General features: G+C 30.5%; 1 protein-coding gene across 1 annotated transcript; it reads left to right on the top strand.

Annotated features, from left to right (window-relative positions):
* The first annotated feature begins 1,275 nt into the window (after positions 1-1,275).
* On the top strand, positions 1,276-4,361 carry LOC120272104 (heat shock protein 83). The gene is made up of 4 exons (XM_039278848.1): positions 1,276-1,531; positions 1,621-1,762; positions 2,135-2,415; positions 2,510-4,361. The coding sequence occupies exons 1-4, from the start codon at positions 1,394-1,396 to the stop codon at positions 4,061-4,063; spliced, it is 2,115 nt and encodes a 704-aa protein (XP_039134782.1). The 5' UTR covers positions 1,276-1,393; the 3' UTR covers positions 4,064-4,361.
* The last annotated feature ends 6,389 nt before the right edge of the window (positions 4,362-10,750 follow it).

The following is a 10,750-nucleotide window of genomic DNA, read 5'->3' as shown; positions in this document are numbered from 1 at the left end:
TCTAATTTTTTAAGATGATTTTATTTACCTCTTATATCCAAAATATTAATAATTTTATGAATATAAATAAAACAGTAATATTGATCACTTGCTATCCATTGTGAGATGATAGTACATGTAAAGAAAATTTAAAAGATAAATAAATAAGTTTCAATGGGTTTCCGAAAAGAAAATTTCGTTACGTTACTGATTTCTTAAAAAAAAATTAAATAAATAAATGAAGCAACTATAGAAAGCATAAACACAGATACACACGTTATTGTTGTTGTCGTCGTCTCTCAATGAGCTAGAGTTCTCTAGCTTTGCATGGAGCGATGGATCATCATGTACATAGCCATTTAACCATAATAAGATTTTCTTTTGGTTTAATTTTTGGTGTCATAAATACATGTATCAAAGCCAATATATAGCACATATAGAACAAATTAATACTCCCTCCAGTGTTATTTATATGTTTTTTAAGAAGTTTTTTTTTCTTTTTTATATGTATACATTTACAAAATCTATCAAACATTAAATAGTCTTTTTAAGTCTATATTTTAGTCCCTCTATTCTGAAATACATGTTTTAAGATCTTGCACAAAAATTAATGATAACATTCATTTAGATAACTTAAAAAATTTTAAAAAAAAAAGTAAAATTAAAAAAATAAATAAATAAATATTGTCTTGGAATTATAAAATAATAATCATTTTGGGAAAAAAAAAAATCTTAAAACAACTTGTATTTTCGAATGGACAGAGTATGAATTTTATATGCGAATTGTATTAGGTAATTCATGAAATTCATACTTATGTTTTTTGCAACATGGGACTTAGGTAAACGTTATATTTAAATTTAGGTTTGTCGTCTTTTCCAGTAAATAACTAAATATATGTTTTAGGAAATTATTTAAATTAGATTAGGCAAAATAAATTATATAACCTTAATTAATACTAATAACCAAAATAAAAAAATTTATCAACATTTAAGCATGCATAGGATAAATTAGATAAGATAAAAAAAAAATTAAACACACTTATAAAAAAAATTCAATAATAAAATACTATTAAATCCATCATAAAAACCAAAAAAATAATGTTTACTTTATTTTAAAAAATAAATAAATAAAAGAGACCCGCAGAACTTTCCCGAAAGACCCCTACTAAACCACTTGAAAATATAAAAACCTTAAAGGCAGTTAAGGGGCACAACTGGAAGAATTGTCTAGAACCTTTCCGGACTCTTCTCCCCCATCTTCACGTCGTCTCCCGATTCTTTCCGAAGAGAAGGTCCTAGAAACAGAGAACAGTATATAAACACCTCCCACTAGTTCTCATCTCTCTCATCGAGAAACCATTGAAGCCTCTCTTTAAAACCCTAGAAAGCTCTTTGCGTTCATTCTTTACCGTGAATGGCGGACGTACAGATGGCCGAGGCTGAGACCTTCGCGTTCCAGGCGGAGATCAACCAGCTCCTCAGCCTCATCATCAACACATTCTACACCAACAAGGAGATCTTCTTGCGAGAGCTCATCAGCAATTCATCGGATGTATGTGTGATTTTCTTTTTGTTTTTTATTATTATTTTTTTTTTATTGATTGATTGTTAGGTTTTGATGGGTTTTGGTTGGGTTTGTAGGCTTTGGACAAGATTCGGTATGAGAGTTTGACGGATAAGAGCAAGCTTGATGCGCAGCCAGAGTTGTTCATCCGGCTTGTGCCGGATAAGGTTAACAAGACGTTGTCTATCATCGATAGTGGCATTGGCATGACCAAGGCTGGTGAGTATTCTTCATCAATGTTGTTCTCTCGCTCATTGTTTATTGATGTTTTGATCTTTTGTTTTCGAACTGTAGTGATTTTAGTGTTTGATCCCACTATTGCCGAGATTGATTAATGTTTCATGTTCTCTGTTTTCTCAATTAACTTGTGAATTAATTTGTGAAGAGAGAAAATATTATAGTCTGCATTGAGCTCTGTGTGAGTTGTTGAGCATGAATTGCCAAATGAATGTTGTGATCCATTTGAATAGATTGAGCAAGATTACTACACTTTGAGATTGAAAATGGGCAAAAATTGGTTTTTTTAGAAAATTTCTCTCTTATAATTTGAAATTATGAATTTGTTGCTTATGTTTTAATTATCGATGGCAGACCTGGTGAACAACTTGGGCACGATTGCGAGGTCGGGCACAAAGGAGTTCATGGAGGCATTGCAAGCTGGAGCGGATGTTAGCATGATTGGCCAGTTTGGTGTTGGTTTCTACTCGGCGTATCTGGTGGCTGAGAAGGTTATTGTCACTACTAAACACAATGATGATGAGCAGTACATTTGGGAGTCACAAGCTGGTGGCTCATTCACTGTCACTCGTGATGTTAATGGAGAGCCCCTTGGCAGGGGAACTAAGATCACTCTCTTCCTCAAAGAAGATCAGGTATATATATGGAAATGCTTCTAATGTTAACTTTTGTTTTGGATCTTAATAATGGCATGGGGACTGGATCACTGAATTCAATGTTTGTTTGTAGCTTGAGTATCTTGAGGAGAGGAGGCTGAAAGATTTGGTGAAGAAGCATTCAGAGTTCATTAGCTACCCCATTTATCTCTGGACGGAGAAGACCACTGAGAAGGAGGTCAGTGATGATGAAGATGAGGACAACAAAAAAGAAGAAGAAGGTGATGTGGAAGAAGTAGATGAAGATAAGGAGAAAGAGGAGTCAAAGAAGAAGAAGAAGGTGAAAGAGGTATCTCATGAATGGACTCTCATCAATAAGCAGAAGCCTATTTGGCTGCGCAAGCCTGAAGAGATCACCAAGGAGGAGTATGCCTCTTTCTACAAGAGCCTGACTAATGACTGGGAGGACCATTTGGCTGTGAAGCATTTCTCAGTGGAGGGGCAGCTTGAGTTCAAGGCCATTCTGTTTGTGCCGAGGAGAGCTCCATTTGACCTCTTTGATACAAGGAAGAAGATGAACAACATCAAGCTCTATGTGCGGAGAGTCTTTATCATGGATAACTGTGAGGAGCTCATCCCAGAATATCTTAGCTTCGTGAAAGGAGTTGTGGATTCAGATGACCTTCCTCTGAACATATCCAGGGAGATGCTTCAGCAGAACAAGATCCTTAAGGTTATAAGAAAGAATCTGGTGAAGAAATGCCTGGAGATGTTCAGTGAGATCGCTGAGAACAAGGAGGACTACACCAAGTTCTACGAAGCCTTCTCTAAGAATTTGAAGTTGGGTATCCATGAGGATAGCCAGAACAGGGCCAAGTTGGCTGATCTTCTCAGATACCATTCAACCAAGAGTGGAGAGGAGATGACCAGCTTGAAAGACTATGTGACCAGGATGAAGGAAGGCCAGAAGGATATTTATTACATCACTGGAGAAAGCAAGAAGGCCGTGGAGAACTCCCCATTCCTGGAGAAGTTGAAGAAGAAAGGCTATGAAGTGCTGTTCATGGTGGACGCAATTGATGAATATGCAGTTGGCCAACTGAAAGAGTATGATGGCAAGAAGCTTGTGTCTGCCACAAAGGAGGGTCTCAAGCTTGAGGACACCGAGGAGGAGAAGAGGAGAAAGGAAGAGAAGAAGGCTGCATTCGAGTCACTCTGCAAGACAATGAAGGATATACTTGGAGACAAGGTGGAGAAGGTGGTAGTCTCTGACAGGATTGTGGATTCCCCTTGTTGCTTAGTTACCGGCGAGTATGGCTGGACAGCCAACATGGAAAGGATCATGAAGGCTCAGGCACTGAGGGACAGCAGCATGAGCTCTTACATGTCAAGCAAGAAGACAATGGAAATCAATCCAGAGAATGGAATTATGGAAGAGCTTAGGAAGAGAGCTGAGGCAGATAAGAATGACAAGTCGGTGAAGGACTTGGTGTTGCTGCTTTATGAGACTGCACTGCTAACTTCCGGGTTTAGTTTGGATGATCCCAACACATTTGCAGGGAGGATCCACAGGATGCTGAAGCTGGGGCTAAGTATTGATGAGGATGAGACTGCTGGAGATGATGTTGATATGCCTCCTTTGGAGGAATACGTGCAGGAGGAGAGCAAGATGGAAGAAGTGGATTAAGGATATGGGTATCTGCTGTATATGAAACCAGAGACTTCTCATCATTTGTGGTGTCAGTCTGTGTGGGAAAATGGTTTTTATTTTTTTGTCTTTTGTTTTTTGAGTGTTCATACATATTGGAGTCTGTTCATTCTTAGTGAGTCTGTCCTGTGAGGGTGTTGGTAAAAACTTGGTTGAGAAATTTGTTTTTTGTAAGTCTTTTTGTCTTGGTTTAATGTCAACACAACAGGTCTTATCTTGTAACAATGTTTTCAGAGTTAGTTTTGAATCTACATGAGCAAGTCTTAGTAAAATCTAATTTCCGAATATAGTTTTCTGTCTACTACCCAATTGTAGTTTGTTGCTCACAGTTAATGTGAGGAAACAGTAGCTGATTTAAATCGCTCATGAATACTAGTTTAAAACTGACGCAAAATAGTCTGCAAAACAAGTCTATGATCCGAATTTAAGATCCATTGTTGTATGTGCATTTTTTTTTTATTATTATTTGACAAAAATTGTATGTGAATCTTAATTTAGGTAGTAATAGCGAGATGATGTTTATTCAATTTTGTAACTTTTGTTTGCATTCAATATTGGTCAATAGTGTAATGGGCTTGGATACACGTTCAACGGCCCATAGTTGTGGAGTTTATTAGGGGCATTCACATCTTCACTTTTTAAGATTATGTGGTATTATTTTTATTATTGGTATAATACTAAAAGAAAATTCTACCATGTTTTGTTGGTTCATAACCAAAGATAATTTTCTTGTGCTTGGCATTCTATCATCAGCTATTAATGTGAGGTGATACAACCATATATATATATATATATATATATATCTACAAAACCCATGGTAGTATATTATTAGGATTAAAAGTGAGTATCAATTAGATAGGTTGAATTTGATTAGAAGTGGTTTTGAAGATGTGTGAATAAAAGCTGTGGTAGCCATGAAGCTTTTCTTAAGACAAAACTGGAGAGATTTCTAGCTTATATATTATATGTTGAGGTGGAGATGTGAACTTGGGCTGTCAATATATTTGGCAAATCAGATTTGGGTTGGCGCAAGTTTTGATCCAATCAATTTACGTTCAATCTAGATTTGGCCCATTTAATAATGATGAAGTTCCACAATCCCTCAATGCTACATCAACTCATTTAACCTTTGCATATTCTATGTATTTAACTTTTATATATTTATAGATTTATTATCAATATGTTTTATTCTTATAATCCAAGTTTCAACCATTTGTAAATAAATTTATTTTTATATAAAATTATATAATTATATTTGCATACCATTTATGAGGGTGTATATGTATATGTGTGTGTAATATTGGGCTTAGTCAAGTTTTTACCTAACCAATTATTTAATACTAAGCAGGCTCATCAAACAGCATTTTTGAACTGTATGTATATATGCACAAAAAAAATTCAATGATTTAATAAATGTAGAATAAATGTCCATAAAATATTTAATGGGATAATATATTTTTTTAAAAATTATTAAAATTTAAAAAAAATATTTAAGTAGTTCTTTTACTAACTTTTATAACCCGATCTCGGAGAAGGAACATGTAAGAGGCCCTATGGAAAATGTGGATAATTTTTTAATATATATATATATATATATATTAGGTAACACATGTTATTAAATATGTTGGTAGATTGATTGGTGAACCGTAAAAGGGTTAATCAAACTAAATTCAACCAAACCCATCCAATAATTAATTAGATTACGATTGGGTTGGTAGCTCATGTCAAATATTAACACCATTAATGCGAATGATAGCTATTTTTCATCACTTGAATTAAAAAAAAAAAAGAAGTATAATTTCTTTTTTAGTTACTCATTTTAGTAACATTATTTCCAATTCTATTATATTGAAAGCATGGTTTTGGTTGTATATTCTAACTTTTGGAAGAATGTTACAAATCATTAATTTGATATCTTTCCTTTCCTTGCCTGATGATCTCTTTTTTATCTTGGGCTGTCAAGCTAACTGTTTGATTGTTAATTTTTAAAGGCTTGAATTTTTAATTCAAGTCATTCTATGAGTTTGGGTATATGAATTTATATTGAACTCAAAAGGTTTTTTTCTGAAAAGATATATATGACTTTTTTTATTTAATTTTTTTCCAAATATTCATGTTTTTAATGAACAGGGCCACCTTACTTAGGATGAAATTTTTACTTTTCTTTTACCCTTGAAGTTATCAACCCACAAAGTGCTATCAACTTGAATTGCAAATTTGTTTGTGTAACATATGTTATAAAATTATTTGAAAAATCTTTCATTGTGAGCTTGAGTTCTATTTATGGATTTGATTTATTTAAAATGAAATAGTTTTTTACAAAAAAAAAAGTATTTTTTTATCTATTAACTTTATTATTAATATCATTGTAGCTATTATTAATTTTCTTTCGAGTAAAAAAAAAATCTTTTTACTGGGAAATATTTGGTTTTTGTCAACTATGTATACCTTTATAAGTAGAGGAAACAAAAGCTTGAGGAGCTAGTTAAAATTATTAAATTTTGTCAGAACTTCTTTTTTAGATGCTCAGTTATTGGTATTGCTAAAGCTAGGCATATTTTATTTTACTAGCATATGATGAATGATATGGAAATAGGATTATTTCTTTAAAATCATTGCATTATTATCATTTTTTTTTTATTTACCCTAACCACATCTTATGGTTCTTTAGGCATATTTATAAGTTTTTTTTTAAATGATATGTAGCTTTTTTCACAACAAGGGAAAAAATTATTACATAATTAATTTTAAAAAAAAATGAACCAGTGGGGCTGCCATCAAGAAAATGAAGCTACATAGCAAGAGGAACTGTTTTTAGCACTACCACTTCATTAAGTAGTAGTTTCTTCTAAAATAGTTGGATTAGAAATATATATATATATATATATATATATATATATATATATATATATATACATAATAAAAAAAAACTAACTCTTTAACATTCTAGATAACAAAATTACAAAAGGCTATTTTGATATTAATGAAATTAAATTAAACAAATTTAATAGTTATTGAAATAAAATAAATTAAATTAAATTGTTTCACAAATTTGAAAATGTTAGAACCTATGATAATTTAATATTTGTTCATAAAATTGTATTTATTATTTGTGGGGATTGTTGTTGCTGTGAGTCAAATCAGAATGAGAATGATTATTGTGCAACACATGTGGTGTGGATGCACTTTGTACAGACAAAGTTGAAACTCTAAGGAAATCATTTCACCATCACATGCTAGCTACATTTGTTATCTGACAATCTTATTGACAAAAACCAAAATAAATAAATAAATAAATAAATTCATGAATTATTGTGATGTAATGCATTAAAAAAATAAAATTAAAATAATAATAATAATAATAATAATAATAATAATAATAATAATAATGAGAAGTAAAGAGAGGTTTTTTTGACTGGAGGAAGTTGGGAATGTTAGATTTCAATTTTAGTTTTAGGGAAAAAAGCACCTCTCAATAGATGTTGAAAGCCGGAATTAATTATTTAATTTCTCACTTAGCAAAAAAATTACTATTTTTTCAATGTGAAGGTGGCCAAATGTTACTTTTAAACATATTTGTTTGTATATGTTTTTTTTTAATTTAAATAATAGATATTTTAATTTCAAATCTTTAATTAGTTTTGTAGCTATAGGCTAATTAAATTTGATAATGATTAGTGTGCATCCTTATTAAAACTCAAACTTTTTCTTTTTTGGCTATATTTTCCAAAAAAAAATTAGGTTGCAAAAGCAAACTCTTCAAATAAGGGTATTGATCCTATAAAACAACATAATAATCTAACCCATTTTATTTTAACTTTGATACTAAATAAACCATAAATATATAATTAAAAAAAACTTGAAATTAGTATTTACTCAATAAAACATTATAGTCTCTAATATTTGACGTAGTTGATCAATGTTCACATAATAAATTGCGCAAATTTGGTACAACTACTGCATGTTGAAACATTTATTATAATTAATAAATAAAACTCAAAACAATAAATATACAAGCCTTCTTATTTGCAAGTTAGTTTTTTATTCGCTGGCAGTGCTTATTGGCGAGCGTGTTATTGTGTGACACATATACACTATGTTTGCAAGAGGAGAGAACAAAATGGGAAATATATATATATATATATATTAATTGTTGGACATCTTTATGATTTCAATGTTTTGATTTTCTGATTTCAATATTGTTTAATTATTGGGTACTATAAAGAACTTCATCATCATCATCTTCTAGGTTGCTCTTGAAGAAGGCTGATCCCAGTTATAACTTGGGACAGGTTTTCTAAAATAATTTGCACAAATAGATGAGAATATCCTTTAGAACAATGAAGAAGTAGTCCTGCTTCCATGTATTTATTATTATTAATATTTTTTTAAAAAAAAAAAAGTGATGGATTACAATTGAGGTGCGTTTATTTATGTGTGTTTTTTTTTTAAATTAGTTAATTTTATTTATCGATAATTGATAATTTCAATAGCACTATAACTAAATCATAACAATAAACTAAGGAGAAGGTTCATGTAGCCATTAAAATAAATTTTGAGTGTGTTTGCATGCAAAGAGGAAAAGAAGAAAAACAAATTAAATTAAGGAAAGAAAAAAGAAGTCATGGCATACATCATGACTAATTATAGTCGTAAACTCATGCATGCGCACACTCGCAAAGAGTCACACGTGTGAGAAATGATCATGCAAAGAAGGAAGTGATAATGTTGCAAAACAAGAAGGTGACATTAATGATTGAGAGGATGGAAAAGATAAAGAAAAGGGAAGCTAATCAAGTAAAAGTGGGGTTTGTATCATGGAATTGTCATACTTTGTAGGGGCTTGATGCCGCAATGCAAGACCAAAAGTCTGCAAACACACGAGGGAGGAATCCCTTAGCTTCATTTACTATGTGTCAATCTTTCGCTGGCCTTTCCTTTTTTTTTTAAATAATTTTTTTAAAAAAAATATGAAGATTTGATAAAAATTAATCAATGATCACTCAAATATCATATATATCATGTGGGGGCATTTGGTCTACTCATATATCATTGAGTTGGGAAAGGATTTCATGTATATCTATTTATTTTATCTTGTAACGGGATGGATTCGTACATTTTGGTTTCTCAATTTCAAGGTAGAGTCTCACATTATGCGACAGTTGTTTAACATAATTTCCATTTGAGGAGACATATATAAACCTTTAAGTTGTGCTAGTGGTTTTTCTGTCTTCTTTATTCTAAAAATGGGATGAATACTTATTTATGTATTAATTAAGAAAAAATATAATATTTATTTTTAAATTACAAGTTTGAAATTATTTCATAGCAAAACATTTTATATAAAAGTGATATAATTAATTAATATTTCAGTTGTATTCATAGTAATCTAAGTAAATAAAAAACTAAATTTACACATTTCTAGTTAATAATATAAACTTCGTAGTTTGTACAATCAATAATATTTTGAAATAATTGTAATTTTTTTTAGATAATTAATTAAACATTATTATAAAATAAATTTGGTAGGGTATCCCTGAGGTCATTGGCTTTGATACTTGTTGAGTTACACTAGTGCACAACAAAACATAGTGGACACCGTTCCTTTTTTAATTTGGTGTGGTCTCATATGAAGTGTGCCTTCTCTTTTTATTGTCTTCATGAGATGTAACCCATAAAACACTTGCTTTTACAGTTGAGATGACATCTTTGTCCTGCTTCATTTTAGGAATCCAAAGCTCTATCACTTCCCATTTATAATCTATTCTTATTCATTGCATGAATCTCATTTATATATTAAAATGTTAACTAGGTTTGTGATTTCCTAAGTAGATTAAGCATGAGCTTTTGAATATGAATATATATATATATATATATATATTAATCAAGTATGGCTGCTTTTGTTGTTGGTTTTCTATTCTCCACTCCAATTATTTATATATTAAAATATATATTCACAGAAGTTGGTTATTTAAGTGGTACAAATTACAGTGAATGAGGGAAAATAGAAGACATAAATAAATAAAATTTATTATTATTATAAAATTGATTTATACATGTTATAATATATTTGTTTTCATTCAACCAAATACCAAATGATAATTCTCTGTTTCTAATATTCATAGTGTCCACTTTCACTTATATTGCAAGCACATAATCCTTACTAACTGATTGTTTGCATTTTTATAGTGGAAGTAATTATAACAATATAGTTTAATATCAAAATTAAAAAAAAAACACAAATAATATATTTCTGTAAATAAAAAAATATATAAATAACGCATGCGGCCAGAAGTGCATATATAACCTTGACAAATTGGGGCCATAAAGGTATGATAAATCATATATAATTAATGCCCAAGGATGGGTATTATTTCATTAAAAAAAAGTTATAATCAAACTTCTCTCTTTAAACTTTATTATTATTATTTTTTTTTGACATGAGATAATTATATAGTTATGATAGGATTATCTTTGGAATATGAAAATCTTTAAAGTTACGTAATACCTAGGGTATTTGTATTACGTTAAAAAAAATATATGATTTTAAACTTTAGTTTACACATATAAGATGAAAGTACAAAAGTGTTTAGATAGTAATTTTTATATTTATAATTCCCTGACATGATTTTTATTTTTATTTTATGAAAAATATTATAATCAATA

Source organism: Dioscorea cayenensis, chromosome 11 (genome assembly GCF_009730915.1).
Source record: "Dioscorea cayenensis subsp. rotundata cultivar TDr96_F1 chromosome 11, TDr96_F1_v2_PseudoChromosome.rev07_lg8_w22 25.fasta, whole genome shotgun sequence".
Lineage (NCBI taxonomy): Eukaryota > Viridiplantae > Streptophyta > Magnoliopsida > Dioscoreales > Dioscoreaceae > Dioscorea > Dioscorea cayenensis.
This window is presented reverse-complemented; position numbering and strand designations above follow the sequence as displayed.